This window comes from Anolis sagrei, chromosome 11 (genome assembly GCF_037176765.1).
Source record: "Anolis sagrei isolate rAnoSag1 chromosome 11, rAnoSag1.mat, whole genome shotgun sequence".
Lineage (NCBI taxonomy): Eukaryota > Metazoa > Chordata > Lepidosauria > Squamata > Dactyloidae > Anolis > Anolis sagrei.
The window spans coordinates 34,876,716-34,893,998 of record NC_090031.1 but is presented as its reverse complement, the minus strand read 5'-3'; the positions used below and the strand labels follow the sequence as shown (position 1 = coordinate 34,893,998).

The following is a 17,283-nucleotide window of genomic DNA, read 5'->3' as shown; positions in this document are numbered from 1 at the left end:
GTTGGTGGGGTTCAGAATGCTCTTTGATTGTAGGTGAACTATAAATCCCAGCAACTACAACTCCCAAATGTCAAGATTCTATTTCCCCCAAACTCCACCAGTGTTCACATTTGGGCATATTGAGTATTCATGTAGAGTTTGATCCAGATCCATCATTGTGTCCACAGTGATCTCTGGATGTAGGTGAACTACAACTCCAAAACCAAAGGTCAATCCCCACCAAACCCTTCCAGTATTTTCTCTTGGTCATGGGAGTTCTGTGTGCCAAGGTTGGTTCAATTCCATCGTTAGTGGGGTTCAGAATGCTCTGTGATAGTAGGTGAACTATAAATCCCAGCAACTACAATTCACAAATGACAAAATCAGTTTTTTTTGAGTGAAGGACATATATTGGGTTGTTAGGTGTCTTGTGTCCAAATTTGGTGTCAATTCGTCCAGTGGTTTTTGAGTTCTGTTAATCCCACAAACGAACATTACATTTTAATTTATATTGTATACTAGCTGGGGTACCTGCCATTGCCCGGGTTACTTGAGAAAGTCAGTGTTTTAATTCCACCAAATGCCTAAGGTTGTGGGTGAACTACAACTCCCATCATGCCTGGTTAACCCCCAGAAAAGCTCAATCAGTACTTAAAGTTTGTTACGTTGAGCAAGTTTGTTCTGGATGCATCCTTGGTGAGGTTCAGTGTGCGCTCTGGCTGCAGGGTGAACTACAAATCCCACTAGGATGAGTCAGTCCCCTCAAACCCCTCCAGTAGGTTGAGTGAGTCATGGGGGTTCAGTGTGCAAAGTGTGGTCCAGGTCCATCATCAGTGGAGGTGACAGTTTCTCTGGTTGTGGGTGAACTACAATTCCCAGAAATGAAGGTCTGCTCCTCCCAAACCCCTCCAGTAATCAAATTTTGGCATATCGGGTCTGTGTGCCAAGCTTGGTCCAGATCCATCAGTGTTTGGGTTCACAGTGTTCTCTGGATGTAGGTGAACTACAACTCCTCTAAATCCTCCCAAAGACCTCTAGTATCTTTGATGGTTATTGGCTAAGTTTAGCCCAATTCCCTTTTTGGTGGGGTTCAGAGTGCTCTTTGATTGCAGGTGAACTATAAATCCCAGTGAACTATAAATCCCAGTACCTACAACTCCCCCCAAAACCCACCAATATTCCAATTTGGGCATATTGGGTATGCATATCAAGTTGGGTCCAGATCCATCCGTGTTTCGGTTCACAGTGCTCTTGGATTATAGGTAAACTACAACTCCTCTAAATCCTTCCAAAGACGTCCAGTATATTTTGTTGGTTATGGGGGGGTACTATGTGCCAAGTTAGTTCCAGATTCTTTGTTGGAGGGGTTCAGAATGCTCTGTGATTGTACGTGAACTATAAATCCCAGCAACTACAACTCCCAAATGTCATTATTCTAGTTTCCCCAAACTCACCAGTGTTGACTTTTGGACATATTGAGTATTTGTGTAGAGTTTGGTCCAGATCCATCGTTGTTTGTGTCCACAGTGATCTCTGCATGTAGGTGAACTACAACTCCAAAACCAAAGGACACTGCCCACCAAACCCTTCCAGTGTTTTCTATTGTTCATGGGAGAACTGTGTGCCAAGTTTGGTTCAATTCCTTCGTTGGTGGGGTTCAGAATGCTCTTTGATTGCAGGTGAACTATAAATCCCAGGACCGACAAGTCTATAAATCAATTCCTCCCAAACTTACTTTTTGTTGGTCCTGAGGGTTCTGTGTGCCAAATGTGGTCCAGGTACATTGTTCAAGGGGGGGTCACAGTGCTCTGTCTTTATTCAGGGTGAACTACAACTTCCATCATGTTGAGTCAGTCCTCCAACGTCCCCCAGTACGTTCAGTTGCTGATCAATTCCGCTCTGTTTGCTGTGCACCATAGGAAAGGGTTAAGGGAGGGGCAGTGGGCGGGATCATGCAAATTTCACATCAACGGATTGAGACTTAAGAAACACTGGGATGTCTGTGGTGGAGGGAACACAGAAAATCCAGGATAGAATTGTCTCCCAATGGGTGACACCACCCTTCCCTTGGGTGGTGGGCAGTGTGGAGTTTGTGGACATTGGCAGGACTCTTGGACATATTCGTGGTGCTCGCTATAACCTGCAATGTTGTTGGAAGGAGGGCCATTGGTGTCTCCTGAGGAGTGGGAGTTATCGCTGTTTGTGGAGACTGGGGATCATCTGTGTAAGTGGGCACCCCAGCCACACAAACACATACATATGCATACATATACTTACTTAGGTGATCCCTCGTAGCTCAAGGATGATGGTCTTCCAGGTGTAGTGTCTTGGTGGTGAGTCCATAGGTGGCTGTGGAGCCCTATTCGTGACCCACAGGTTCTCCTGCAGTCGGTTTCCAGACGGAAGGCAGTCCCGGTCAGGGTTGGCTTGATGTGCCTCTGTCCTCTGGGCACTTTTCGCCCTTTCGCCCTCCATTCGTGCCTCTTTGAATTCTGCAGCACTGGTGGTCACAGCTGACCTCCAGTTTGAGTGCTCATATGTGGATGGATGGATGTGCAGAAGGGAGGGATGGTTGGTTGAATGGATAGATGAGCTGGAGAGATGGAGGGATGGATGGATAGATAGGTGATAGAGACAGAGAGAGAGAGAGATGAGCTGGAGGGAGGCAGGGATGAATTGATTGATTGATGAGCTGGATAGATAGATAGGATGGATGAGATGGATAGATAGGTAGATAGATAGGCTGGAGGGAGGGACAGATGGATGGATAGATGAGATGGAGGATAGATAGATAGATAGGTGGATGAGCTGGATGGATGGAGAGATAGATGAGATGGATGGATAGGTAGAAAGATAGGCTGGAGGGAGGGATGGATGGATACATGAGCTGGAGAGATGGATGGGTCGATGGATGGATAAATAAATAGGTGATAGAAAGAGGGATAGATGAGCTGGAGGGATGAATTGGTTGGTTGGTTGGTTGATTGATTGATTGATGAAATGGATAGGTAGGTAGGTAGGCTGGAGGGATGGATGGATGGATAGATGAGATGGGGGGATGGGTAGATAGGTGGATGAGCTGGATGGAGAGATAGATGAGATGGATGGATAGGTAGATAGGCTGGAGGGATGGATGGATAGATGAGATGGAGGGATGGATGGATGGAGATAAGATAGATAAATATAGTAGATGAGCTAGATGGATGGATAGATAGATAGATAGATAGATAGATAGGCTGGAGGGAGGGAGGGAGGGATAGATAGATGAGCTGGAGAGATGGAGGGAGAGATAGCTGGATGGATGGGTAGATAGATAGGCTGGAGGGAGGGAGGGATGGATAGATGAGATGGAGGGATGGGTAGATAGATAGATAGATAGATAGATGAGCTGGATGGATGGAGAGATAGATGAGCTGGATGGATGGAGAGATAGGTATATAGGCTGGAGGGATGGATGGATAGATGAGATGGATGGAGGGATGGATGGAGATAAGATAGATAAATATAGTAGATAAGCTAGATGGATGGATGGATGGATGGGTAGATAGATAGATAGATAGATAAATAGATAGATAGATAGGCTGGAGGGAGGGATAGTTGGATGGATGGATAGATAGATGAGCTATCTAGATAGCTGAGTGTAGATAGATGAGAGATGGAGGAAGAGATAGATGGATGGATGGGTAGATAGATAGGCTGGAGGGAGGGATGGATGGATAGATGAGATGGAGGGATGGGTACATAGATAGATAGGTGGATGAGCTGGATGGATGGAGTGATAGATGAGATGGATGGATAGGCTGGAGGGAGGGATGGATGGAGAGATAGATGAGATGGAGGGATGGGTAGGTAGGTAGGTAGATAGATGAGCTGGGTGGATGGAGAGATAGATGGGATGGATGGATAGATGAGATGGAGGGATGGATAGATAGATAGGTGGATAGATGGGATGGATGGATAAATAAATAGGTGATAGAAAGATAGAGGGATAAATGAGCTGGAGGGAGGGATGAATTGATTGATTGATTGATTGATGAAATGGATAGATAGATAGATAGATAGATAGATAGATAGGCAGGCTGGAGGGAGTGATGGATGGATGGATAGATGAGATGGAGGGAAGGGTAGATAGATAGATAGACAGATAGATAGATAGGTGGATGAGCTGGATGGATGGAGAGATAGATAGAAAGAGATAGATAGATAGATGAGCTGGATGGATGGATGGAAGTATGATCATCATCCTGCTGCCCCCTTGTGGACCTCTTTTGCTCTAACAACACTTTGGGAAGAAGTCAGAGCTGCAGCTTGGCTGGAAGCAATAGAAAATGCCCGAATTGGTTTGAACAAAGCCTGAAACTATCCTCAAAAGATTTTTTTCTCTTTACTCTTCATTTGGGCTCGGGGTGGAAGTAGCAAAAGGGAAGTCGATTTTGATATTCCAAGCCTCGCCCTGCCTCCAAAGACGAGGGCCTTTCTTGTCTTTCGACGCTGGCTTTTCTTTGGGCCAAACCACATAATGACAGCCTGGCATTAGCAGTCGCAAGGGGCCTTTTTGGACAGACCCCACTCAAGCCTCTTCGTGCCAGGAATCTGTCCAGAGGGAGAGACCGATGCCCGGTCTTTCTCTGGCAAGGCACAAGCCACCCTATTCACTCCTTTCCTCCCCATTCTAAGGCTCCAGATGGCGAGGAAATCCCGATTCAGGGCGAGACAGAATCCCTTTTGAGAGCCCTTGATGCCAAGCGGCCGAGCCAGATTTTGGGCCCGCGTCCAGGCTCTTGTTCTTGCCTGGGCCAAGCTGGCACCAGCATAAGGAGCTCTTGTTTCTCTCCTGGGTTGGAGAGGATTGGATGGGCTGCTCAGGTGAGGAGGACGCTTGCCAAGCGGGTTTCTATGGTCACTGGCCTAGGCAACAGGCGTCACCTCGGTGTTGCATTTCCCCGCAGAGAGAAACCTGACTCGACTACCATCCAAACCTTTCATAAAGAAAGAAAGACGTCTCTAAAATAAAGAAAAACTTGGAAGGGACCCCCAAAGATCATCTAGTCTGTCCTCATTGTGCAGGGTCCTTTGGCCACATCATGAGAAGATAGGAAAGCTTAGAGAAGACAACGATGCTGGGAAAAAGGGAAGGAAAAAGAAAGAGGGGCCGAGCAAGGGCAAGGTGGGTGGATGGTATCCTTGAAGGGACTGGCTTGTCCTTGAAGGCGCTGCAGGTGGCCACAGCTGACAGGGAGCTCTGGCCTGGTTTAGGATGTCACCAAGAGTTGGAAACGACTGAACAAACAACAACGAGAGGACAGGAAAGCTTAGAGAAGACAACGATGCTGGGAAAAGGGAAGGAAAAAGGAAGGGGGGCCGACCAAGGGAAAGACAGATGGATAGTATCCTTGAAGGGACTGGTTTGTCCTTGAAGGAGTTCGGGGTGGCCACGGCTGACCGGGAGCTCTGGCCTGGTTTAGGAGGTCACCAAGAGTCTGAAGCGAATGAACAAGCAAACAACAATGAGAGGAAAGTAAAGCGTGGAGAAGACAATGATGCTGGGGAAAATGGAAGGAAAAAGGAAGAGGGGCCAAGCAAGGGCAAGGTGGATGGTATCTTTGAAGGGACTGGCTTGACCTTGAAGGAGCTGGGGGTGGCCATGACCAACAGCGAGCTCTGGACTGGTCCACAGGTCACGAAGAGTTGGAAGCGACTGAACAAACAACCAACAACGAGAGAACAGGAAAGCTTGGAGAAGACAACAATGCTGGGGGAAAGGGAAGGAAAAGGGAAGAGGGGCCGAGCAAGGGCAAGGCAGATGGATAGTATCCTTGAAGGGACTGGCTTGACCTTGAAGGAGCTGGGGTTGGCCATGGCCGACAGGCAGCTCCTTGAAGGGACTGGCTTGACCTTGAAGGTGCTGAGGGTGGCCATGGCCGACAGGGAGCTCCTTGAAGAGACTGGCATGAGCTTGAAGGAACTGGGGGTGGCTGCAGCCGACAACGAGAGAACAGGAAAGCTTGGAGAAGACAACGATGCTGGGGAAAAGGGAAGGAAAAAGGAAGAGGGGCCGAGCAAGGGCAAGGTGGGTGGATGGCATCCTTGAAGGGACTGGCTTGACGTTGAAGATGCTGGGGTTGGCCACGGCCGACAGGGAGCTCTGGTCTGTCCAGGAGGTCACGAAGAGTCGGAAGCGACTGACCAAACAACCAACGAGAGAACAGGAAAGCTTGGAGAAGACAACGATGTTGGGGGAAACGATGCCCGAGCAAGGGCAAGGTGGGTGGGTGGCATCCTTGAAGGGACTGGCTTGACCTTGAAGGTGCAGGAAGTGGCCACGGGGCCGACAGGGAGCTCCTTGAAGTGACTGTCTTGACCTTGAAGGAGCTGGGGGTGGCCACGGCTAATAGGGAGCTCTTTAAAGGGACTGGCATGACCTTGAAAGAGCTGGGGGTGGCCACGGGCGACAGGGAGCTCCTTGAAGGGACTGGCTTGACCTTAAAGGAGCTGGGGGTGGCCACGGCCAACAGGGAACTCCTTGAAGGGACTGGCTTGACCTTGAAGGTGCTGGGGGTGGCCACGGCCGACAGGGAGCTCTAATCTGGTCCAGGAGGTCACCAAGAGTCTGAAGCGATTGAACAGATAAACAACAATGAGAGGACAGGAAAGCATAGAGAAGAAGGGACTGGCTTGACCTTGAAGGTGCTGGGGGTGGCCACGGCCAACAAGGAGCTATGGTCTGGTCCGGGAGGTCACCAAGAGTCTGAAGCGACTGAACAGATAAACAACAACAATGAGAGGACAGGAAAGCATAGAGAAGAAGGGACTGGCTTGACCTTGAAGGTGCTGGGGGTGGCCACGGCCGACAGGGAGCTCTAACCTGGTCCAGGAAGTCACGAAGAATTGGAAACGACTGAACAAATAAACAACAACAACGACAACAAATTGGGAACAGATCTTTTTTTAATGCATAAAACCACCCTCTCCTTTGCAAACAAAACACAAAACTGCACTTCCAAACTCGAGAAAACAAATATGGCGGGCAGACAAACTCGTTATCTCACACGTCCAGTCTTCCAGCTCGCATTCGTTTCTGTTGGGATCGGGCCGGATTTCCTTTCGGGACCCCAGTCCACAAAGGCCGACCCGATTAGGGGGGGATCGGGGCCCGAACTCGTATTTGGTCCCAAAGGGAAAGGAAAGAGAGGACGCCGCAGTCTAAGGCACAGCGGTGGCGGTCGGAGCGGAGCGAGAGGCCCTCCCGGCTTTAGTCGTTGAGGAACTTCCGCTCGCTCTCGGGCCCGTCCTTGCGGGCGCTGGGGCAGAAGTCCGTGCGCAGGAGGCGGGAGAAGTAGACCAGGATCATGCCGTCCAGGAGCACCAGGTTGACCATGAGGAAGAGGCCCTGGCCGCGCAGCTCCACAAAGCGGGCAAAGTACCAGGTCAGGTAGGCCTGCGGGAAGAGGCGGAAGAGGAAGTACACGCCCAGGTTGACGTACTTGTTGACCTCGTAGAGGGCGCGGAAGGGCAGGCGTCCCAGGCGCATCATCATCCGCAGCGTCAGGAAGATGTTGCTCACCTCCACAAAGAGCGAGACCAAGGCCGCCGCCACAAAGCGGTCCAGGTAGATGGCCGAGAACAAGCCCGACACGGCCTGCCGGGAAAGGGAGAGAGGTGGGTTACGCGGCACCCCCGTCTCGGACATTGAACAACCACCCTCTTGCCAATTCATTGCCAACTCAGGCGTAACTTCCCAGGACCCAAACATGCCTGTGCCTTCAGTCTGTGAGAGAGGCCTCAGTATGAGAAGGTCTCTGTGTTAGTAGGCCTCTGTGGGAGAAAGGCCTTAGTCTGAGGTAGCCCTCAAAGTGAGAAAGGCCTCAGTATGAGTTCTCTGTGTTAGTAGGCCTCAGTGGGAGAAAGGCCTTAGTCTGAGGTAGCCCTCAGGGTGAGAGAGGCATCTGTCTGAGGTAACCCTCAGAGTAAGAGAGGCCTCGGTATGAGAAGCTCTCTGTGTTAGTAGACCTCAGTGGGAGAAAGGCCTCAGTGGGAGAAAGGCCTCAGTGGGAGAGAGGCATCAGCCTGAGGTAGCCCTCAGAGTGAGAGAGGCTTCTGTATGAGAAGTCTCTGTGTTAGTAGGCCTCAGTGGGAGAGAGGTGTCAGTCTGAGGTAGCCCTCAGAATGGGAGAGGCCTCAGTATGAGGTCTCTGTGTTAGTAGGCCTCAATGGGAGAAAAGTGTTAGTTTGAGGTAGCCCTCAGGGTGAGAGAGGCATCTGTCTGAGGTAACCCTCAGAGTAAGAGAGGCCTCGGTATGAGAAGCTCTCTGTGTTAGTAGACCTCAGTGGGAGAAAGGCCTCAGTGGGAGAGAGGCGTCAATCTGAGGTAGCCCTCAGAGTGAGAGAGGCTTCAGTATGAGAATTCTGTTAGTAGGCCTCAGTGGCAGAGGTGTCAGTCTGAGGTAACCTTCAGAGTGAGAGGGGCTTCAGTATGAGAAGTCTGTTAGTAGGCTTCAGTGGGAGAGGTGTCAATCTGAGGTAACCTTCAGAGTATGAGAAGCTCTCTGTGTTAGTAGGCCTCAGTGGGAGAAAGGCATCAGTCTGAGGTAGCCCTCAAAGTGAGAGAGGCCTCAGTATGAGAAGTCTGTTAGTAGGCCTCAGTGGGAGAGAGGCGTCAGCCTGAGGTAGCCCTCAGAATGAGAAAGGCCTCAGTATGAGAAGCTCTCTGTGTTAGTAGGCCTCAGTGGGAGAAAGGCCTTAGTCTGAAGTAGCCCTCAAAGAGAGAGGCCTCAGTATGAGTTCTCTGTGTTAGTAGGCCTCAGTGGGAGAAAGGCCTTAGTCTGAGGTAGCCCTCAAAGTGAGAGAGGCATCCGTTTGAGAAGTCTCCATGTTAGAAAGCTTCAGTGGGAGAAAAGCGTTAGTCTGAGGTAGCCCTCAGAGCGAGGGAGGCTTCAGTATGAGAAGTCTCCGTGTTAGAAGGCCTCAGTGGGAAAAAAGCATTAGTCTGAGGTATCCCTCAGGGTGAGAGAGGTGTCAGTCTGAGGTAGCCCTCAGGGTGAGAGAAGCGACAGTCTGAGGTAGCCCTCAGAGTGAGAGAGGTGTCAGTCTGAAGTAGCCCTCAGAGTGAGAGAGGCCTCAGTATGAGATCTCTGTGTTAGTAGGCCTCAATGGGAGAGAGGTTAGTCTGAGGTAGTCCTCAGAGTGAAAGAGGCATCAGTCTGAAATAGCCCTCAGAGTGAGAGAGGCGTCAGTCTGAGGTAGCCCTCAGAGTGAGAGAGGCCTCAGTATGAGAAGGCCTCTGTGTTAGTAGGCCTCAGTGGGAGAGAGGCATCAGTCTTAGGTAGCCCTTGGAGTGAGAGAGGCCTCAGTATGAGGTCTCTGTTAGTAGGCCTCAGTGGGAGAGAGGCATCAGTGTGAGGTGGCCCTCAGAATGAGAGAGGTCTCAGTATGAGAAGGCCTCTGTGTTAGTAGGCCTCAGTGGGAGAGAAGTGTCAGTCTTAGGTAGCCCTCAGAGTGAGAGAGGCCTCAGTATGAGGTCTCTGTTAGTAGGCCTCAGTGGGAGAGAGGCATCAGTGTGAGGTGGCCCTCAGAATGAGAGAGGTCTCAGTAAGAGAAGGCCCCTGTGTTAGTAGGCCTCAGTGGGAGAGAAGCGTCAGTCTGAGGTAGCCCTCAGAGTGAGAGAGGCCTCAGTTTGAGAAGATCTCTGTGTTAGTAGGCCTCAGTATGAGAAGGCCTCGTGTGAGAAGCTTTGGTGAGAGAAGCCCCAGGTTGAAGGAATTGTGTGTGAAGCTTCAGCATGAAGGCTGCTGTGTATAAAGCTACTGTGTGGGGCTCCTATGTAACTTTGGTGTTTGTGAGAGCGAAGCTATTTATCTGCATGAGAGAGAAGCCCAGTGTGGAAGCGAAGGATTTCCTATCTGGAATCCACTGGTGGCTGGCTTGGGTGAATCCTTTGCCCCTTGGGGTCTCTGCTGGGACTTACCATGGCATGGTGGACCAGGTACTCCCAGGAGGCGCGCGACTGGTGGCAGACGATGATATCCAAGGAGTCGTGGATGAAATAACCTGAGAGGGAGGGAGAAACACGCCAGGTCTGAGGCTGGTCAGGGATGATGGGAGATGGAGTCATCCCACCAAGGGTCCCAATCCCACCCTGAGTTCCTTACCGGCCGAGACGCACATCAGCAAGCGCCCCGAAGGAGTGGAGGTGTGGACCAGGTCTGCAAAGATTCCTTCTGGTATCCGCCAGATCCTGGAAGGAAGGAAGGAAGGAGGAAGAATCGAGGAAGGAAGGAGAGGAAAAGAGAAAAATCTTTGTCAACACTCAGTTCTGATATTTGCTATTCCTTGTTGCAAAGAAATAAATCACATATTTTTGGAAGTGTGCATATAATAGGGTGTGTGTATATATATATGTGTATGTATATATATGTATATGTGTGTATATATGTATGTGTATATATATATGTATGTGTATATATATGTATATGTGTGTATATATGTATGTGCATGTATATATGTGTGTATATGCATGTGTGTGTGCATGTACATATGTATGTGTATATATGTACGTGCATGTATATATGTGTGTATTTGTATGTATGTATATGTGTGTTTGCATGTATATATGTATGTGTATATATATGTGTGTGTGCATGTATATATGTATGTGTATATATGTGTGTGTGCATGTATATATGTATGTGTATATATATGTGTGTATGTGTGTGTGCATGTATATATGTATGTGTGTATATATATATGTGTGTATGTATATATATAATTATAAGCTGATGTGTATATGTGTGTGTGTGTGCATGTATGTATGTGTGTATATATGTGTGTGTGTGTGCATGTATGGATATATGGGCTTGTATAGAGGCGGGTGTTTGTGAGATAGGTGTGTATGTGTGTCTATATCAGGCATGGGCAAAATTGTGGGAATTGAAGTCCAAAACACCTGGAAGGCCCAAGTTTGCCCATGCCTGCTCTTTATAGTGGGGATGTGTTTGAATGGATATGTATATGTGTGTGTGCGTGTATATATATAGAGAGAGAGAGAGAAAGAAAGATATGTTTGTGTGTGTGTTAAAAATATCATGCTGCCTAACTTCTCCTTGGATTGCAACACATCCCATTATTCCCCTGCCCTTGATGCAGCCTGGGGACGATGGGAGTCGGAAGAGGAGGCGGCAGCTCGAGTGAGTGAGCCAAGCTAGGGCAGCGAAACCACTCCCGCTCCCAAAAACGAGGGTGTTTGCACCGAAACTGGGTCTGGTGCCTCTCTCTTGAGAAGAAGAGGAGGAAGAAGAAGAAGCCAGACCGGTTTCTGTCCTTTGCGGAGAAAACACTTGAGAGACAGAAATAGGAACAGGTGATGGGGAAAGATAAACACACGGAGGAGAGGGAGGAGGAGGAGAGGCGCCTGCGTTCTTCGGGGAGAGAGGAAGGAGGCTATACATACATACATACATATATATCAGGGCCCTGCCTTACTCTAGAACAGAACCCACCAAATAATAATAATAATAATAGGAATAATAATATAATATTATAGTTTATTATAATATTAGTAGCCTGAGAGGTCCCTCCCTCCCATCCATGCCAGTAAGAGTGCCTCTGAGCATACTCAGAGGGTGCCTAGCCTTAAATAAGAGTCATTATTATATTATAGTTTATTATTATACAATTATAGTATATATTATTATTATTATTATTATTATTATACAATTATAGTATAATATAATAATATAGTTTCTTATACAATTATATTAGGCTGACTGGTCCTTCTCTCCCATCTATGCAAGCAAGAGTGCCTCTGAGCATACGCAGAGGGCGTCTATCCTGAAAAAATAGTAATATATTGTAATATTATAGTATATTATAAAATTATATTAGGCTGACTGGTCCTTCTCTCCCATCCATCCATGCAAGCAAGAGTGCCTCTGAGCATACGCAGAGGGCATCTAGCCTGAAAAAATAGTGATAATATATTATAATATTATAGTATACTATAACATTATATTAGCCTGACTGGTCCCTCCCTCCTTCCCATGCAAGCAAAAGTGCCTCTGAGCATATGCAGAGGGCACCTAGCCTGAAAAAATAGTCATAATATATTGTTATATTATATTATATTATATTATATTATATTATATTATATTATATTAGGCTGACTGGTCCCCCCCTCCTTCCCATGCAAGCAAGAGTGCCTCTAAGCATATGCAGAGGGCATCTAGCCTGAAATAAGAGTAATATCAATATAATATTATAGTTTATTATACAATTATATTAGCCTGAGAGGTCCTTCTCTCCCATCCGTGCAAGCAAGAGTGTCTTGGGAGTATACACAGAGGGCGCTTAGCCTTAAATAATACTAATTATAGTTTATTATACAATTATAGTATAATATATTATATGATAATATTGCAGTTTGTTATACAATTATATTAGCCTGAGAGGTCCTTCCCTCCCATCTGTGCAAGCAAGAGTGCCTCTGAGCATATGCAGAGGGCAATTAGCCTGAAACAATCGTAATATCAATATTATAGTTGATTGTAAAATTATATTAGCTTGACAGGTCCTTCCCTCCCATCCGTGCAAGCAAGAGTGCCTTTGAGCATATGCAGAGGGCATCTAGCCTTAAATAATAGTAATCATAATATAATATTATATTTTATTACAAAATTATATTAGCCTGAGAGGTCCTTCCCTCCCATCCATGCAAGCAAGAGTGCCTCTGAGCATGCGCAGAGGGTGTCTACCCTTAAATAATAGTAATAATATAATATTATAGTTGATTGTAAAATTATATTAGCCAGAGTGTGTCTCGCCTTAAATAAGAGTAATCAGAATATAATATTTTATTTGTTGTTGTTGTTCATTTGTTCAGTCGTCTACGACTCTTCGTGACCTCATGGACCAGCCCATAATATTATATTGTTATATTATTTATAATAATAATATATACTATATTATAATATATAATAATAATATTATAATATTATAATAATAATATTATAATAATATATTATTATAATAATATTATTATATTATGTTATTTATTATTTATTATTATATATTATATATTATTATTATAATATATTATTATAATATATAATGTATTATATATATGTATATATATTCTATATTATATTGTAATGTATATAATCTATATTATGGTTTATTGTAAAATTATAGTATAATGTATGATGAGGATGCCTGTGATTGGAGGCTAGGTGCCCTCTGCGTATGCTCAGAGGCCCTCTCGGATGGATGGATGGGGGGATGGATGGGGGGCCAGAAGGAGGGAGAGAAGGGAAGGTGCCTGTGCGCATGCGTGTAGGGGTCCTGTGTTTCCCTGCCTGGCTGGCTCTTACCCGACGACGGCCCAGAGCCCGGCGACGACGGAGTGTGCGAAGGAGACGAGGAGGTTCCTCCAGCGCCAGGTGCGGGTGGCGTCCAGGCGGACGTGGGCCGGGAGCGGGAGGCGGCGCAGCGCCCAGCGGAGGCCCCCGAAGGCCAGCGCCGAGCCCAGCACCCGCGCCCACGGGGGGGCCCACCACCGCCACACAGGCATCCCTCCCTCCCGACGCCCGGCCTCTCCCTCCCTCCGCGACCCACGTGCACCCCGGCAGGGGGAGGGGCCACGCCGCAGGACACGCCCCCAAGGAGGCAGTGCCATCATACAGGAGGGGAAGCGAGGGGCGGGGCTAAGGACACAATGCCAAGCAATACAGGGGGCGGGGCTAATTGTAGGCCTCGCCACACAGGGGCGGGGTTAAGCTAAGCACAAGCCTTAGAAGACAGTTGGAACAAGCTGCGTCACTGAGGGGCGGGGCTAAGGCGGCTCGGCGAGGGGCGGGGCTAAGGAGAGGCCTCGCCACACAGGGGCGGGGCTAAGCACAAGCAGAAGACAGTTGGATCAAATTGCGTCACTGAGGGGCGGAGCTAAGGACAGGCCTCGCCATGATACAGTTGGACCAAGTCGCGTCATTGAGGGGCGGGGCTAAGGCGCCTCAGCGAGGGGCGGGGCTAAGACCGGCGCGTCACTGAGATGCGGTGCTAAACACAAGCAGAAAGCGGACCAAGCCGCGTCTCCGAGGGGCGGGGCTAAGGCCGTTGCGTCACCGAGGGGCGGGGCTAAGCACAAGCAGAAAACAGTTGGACCAAGCCGCGTCTACGAGGGGCGGGGCTAAGGCCACTGCGTCACTGAGAGGCGGGGATAAGGACAAGCATATACAGTTGAACAAATTCAACTGATGGGCGGGGCTAAAGCCAGGCAATGCCACAATACAACAAAATCAAGGCTATTCACCGAGGGGCGGGGCTAATGTACGTCATCGAGGGGCGGGGCCAAGGACAAGACAGTTGAACGAAGCCGCGTCTCCGATGGGCGGGGCTAAGGACAAGCATATACAGTTGAACCAAGTCGCAGCACTGATGGGCGGGGCTAAGTCCAGGCGTTGCCATACAGGAGTTACGTCACCGAGGGGCGGGGCTAAGACCAGGCAATGCCACAATACAATAGAATCAAGGCTATTCACTGAGGGGCGGGGCTAACACGTCACCGAGGGGCGGGGCTAAGACCAGGCAATGCCACAATACAATAGAATCAAGGCTATTCACTGAGGGGCGGGGCTAAGGACATTCATAGCTATTATACAGTTGAACCAAGCCGAGTCACTGAGGGGCGGGGCTAAACCACGTCACCGAGGGGCGGGGCTAAGGACATTCATAGCTATTATACAGTTGAACCAAGCCGAGTCACTGAGGGGCGGGGCTAAGGAGAAGCATAATTAGGTACGTCACCGAGGGCGGGGCTAAGGAGAAACACAGTTGAAGTAAGCCGCGTCATTGAGGGGCGGGGCTAATGCGCGTCACTGAGAGACGTGGCTAACGACAAGTATATACAGTTGAACCAAGCCTCGTTAATGAGGGGCGGGACTAAGGCCAATCCACGATATAGTAGAGTCCAATCACGACGCTTATGGGCGTGGTTAAAGCCAGGCAGAACACAGTTGAACCAAGCCGCGTCACCGAGGGGTGGGGCTAAGGCACAGTGGAATCAAGTTGCGTCATTGAGGGGCGGAGCTAAGGCCGGGTAACGCCCCAATCTAGTAGAGTCCAATCACGACACTGAGGGGCGGGGCTAAGGCCAGGCTTTGCCACACAGGACAGTGCAGTCACTGAGGGGCGGGGCTAGAGCGCGTCAGCGAGGGGCGGGGCGAAGGCTAGGCAATACACTCAAGGCCCCAAACCATGCTTTCTTGACCTTCTTCGGCCGCCGTCGCCTTTCCCGGAAACGTCTCCATGGCAACCGCGGCCTAGTCGGATCCGGAGAAGCCCGCGATGGAGAAATACGAGCGGATTCGGGTGGTCGGGAGGGGGGCCTTCGGGTGAGGAAAGCCGGGGAAAGGGAGGAGAATAAGATAATATTTAATAACAGCATATTAGGAATATACACCCTCCTGTATTATATATATATAAATATAATATTTGTATCTAATATTCAAATATTAAATATAAATATAATATTTGTATCTCATATTCAAATATTAAATATATATATATTTCTATCTAATATTCACACACACACATATATATAATATTTGTATCATATTCAAATATTGAAAATATATTTGTATCTAATATTCAAATATTTTATATATTTATATAATATTTGTATCCAATATTCATATATATATATATAATATTTGTATCTAGTATTCAATTATATATATATAATATTTGTATCTAATATTCAAATATTTTTATATTTTTATATAATATTTGTATCTAATTTTCATATCTATATATATATATATATATATATATGTATCTCCTATTCATATATATATATATATATATATATATATCTAGCCGTCCCCTGCCACACATTGCTGTGGTCCACATGGGGTTTCTGTGTGGGAGGTTTGGCCCAATTCCATCATTGGTGGGGTTCAGAATGCTCTGTGATTGTAGGTGAACTATAAATCCCAGCAACTACAACTCCCGAATGTCAAGATTCTATTTTCCCCAAACTCCACCAGTGTTCACATTTGGGCATATTGAGTATTCCTGTAGAGTTTGGTCCAGATCCATCATTATTTGAGTCCACAGTGCTCTCTGGATGTAGGTGAGCTACAACTACCAAACTCAGGGTCCAAGCCCACTAAACCCTCCCAGTAGTTTCTGTTGGTCATGGGAGAACTGTGTGCCAAGATTGGCTCAATTCCATCATTGGTGGGGTTCAGAGTGCTCTTTGATTGTAGGTGAACTATAAATCTTAGCAACTACAACTCCCAAATGACAAAATCAATTTTTTTGAGGGAAGGACATCCATTGGGTTGTTAGGTGTCTTGTGTCCAAATTTGGTGTCAATTTGTCCAGTGGATTTTGAGTTATGTTAATCCCACAAACGAATATGACATTTTTATTTATATAGATATTTGTACCTAATATATGTGTGTTTGTCTATATTCTGTGTATATGTGTTTTGTGTGTGTGTGTATATGCATATATGTTTGTGTATATATTTGTGTATATGAGTATATATGTATGTTTGTGTATATACGTAATTTTGCACATGCGTTGTAATTCATTTTTTATTTTTTGGTTTTTCAAGTCTCAACCGCTGTGTTTTTCAGTGTTTCGATGAGTGATGGTCACTCGTTGGCCTGAGAGGTGTCTTGTGTCCAAATTTGGTTTCAATTCGTCCAGTGGTTTTTGAGTTCTATCAATCCCACAAACGAACATTACATTTTTATTTATATCGATAGATAGATGGAATTATGTCCAGGGTGGGAGGAATCTGTGGAATGTCAAGGACTTTTGTCAGCCAGGCTTTGAAGCTGCAAGGCCATTCGATGATAATCAAGGTGGCCAATGCCAACATTCACACCTCTCTCCAACAGACAAAAGTTCTTTCTTCCTCCCACCTCCCAACAAAGGATTCCCCCAGTCAGGAAGCAGCCAGGCTTTGAAGCTGCAAGGCCATTTGATGATAATCAAGGTGGCCAATGGCAACATTCACACCTCCCTCCAACAGACAAGAGTTCTTTTCCTCCCACCTCCCAACAAAGGATTCTCCCAGGCAGGAAGCAGCCAGGCTTTGAAGCTGCAATGCCATTTGATGATAATCAAGGTGGCCAATGGCAACATTCACACCTCCCTCCAACAGACAAGAGTTCTTTCTTCCTCCCACCTCCCAACAAAGGATTCCCCCAGGCAGGAAGCAGCCAGACTTTGAAGCTGCAATGCCATTTGATGGTAATCAAGGTGGCCAATGGCAACATTCACACCTCCCTCCAACAGACAAGA

At 47.4% G+C, this 17,283-nt stretch overlaps 2 protein-coding genes across 3 annotated transcripts in view; one reads left to right on the top strand and one right to left on the bottom strand.

Moving 5' to 3' along the window:
* Positions 1-6,909: 6,909 nt before the first annotated feature.
* Positions 6,910-13,553, bottom strand: TLCD1 (TLC domain containing 1). The gene is made up of 4 exons (XM_060757717.2): positions 13,341-13,553; positions 10,128-10,213; positions 9,944-10,026; positions 6,910-7,618 (listed from the first exon to the last, which is right to left on the bottom strand). The coding sequence occupies exons 1-4, from the start codon at positions 13,538-13,540 to the stop codon at positions 7,232-7,234; spliced, it is 756 nt and encodes a 251-aa protein (XP_060613700.2). The 5' UTR covers positions 13,541-13,553; the 3' UTR covers positions 6,910-7,231.
* A 1,677-nt stretch (positions 13,554-15,230) lies between these two features.
* The window catches only part of NEK8 (NIMA related kinase 8), a 26,451-nt gene continuing 24,398 nt past the window's right edge, over positions 15,231-17,283 (top strand). For both annotated transcript variants that reach the window (XR_010910355.1, XM_067472201.1), the window contains exon 1: positions 15,231-15,359. Coding sequence is in view for 1 of the 2 variants with exons in the window: in XM_067472201.1 (XP_067328302.1) it covers positions 15,313-15,359 (47 nt within the window). In the remaining variant the exon portion in view is untranslated. The remainder of the gene's footprint in view (positions 15,360-17,283) is intronic.

Bases quoted from the DNA above. Each gene is read 5' to 3' on its own strand.
- TLCD1 (XM_060757717.2), bottom strand. From the start codon at position 13,540: ATGCCTGTGTGGCGGTGGTGGGCCCCCCCGTGGGCGCGGGTGCTGGGC. The intron at 10,214-13,340 runs GTAAGAGCCAGC...CCTTCCTTCCAG, and splicing joins GGGCTCTGGGCCGTCGTCGG to GATCTGGCGGATACCAGAAG. The intron at 7,619-9,943 runs GTAAGTCCCAGC...CTTTCCCGGCAG, and splicing joins ACCTGGTCCACCATGCCATG to GCCGTGTCGGGCTTGTTCTC.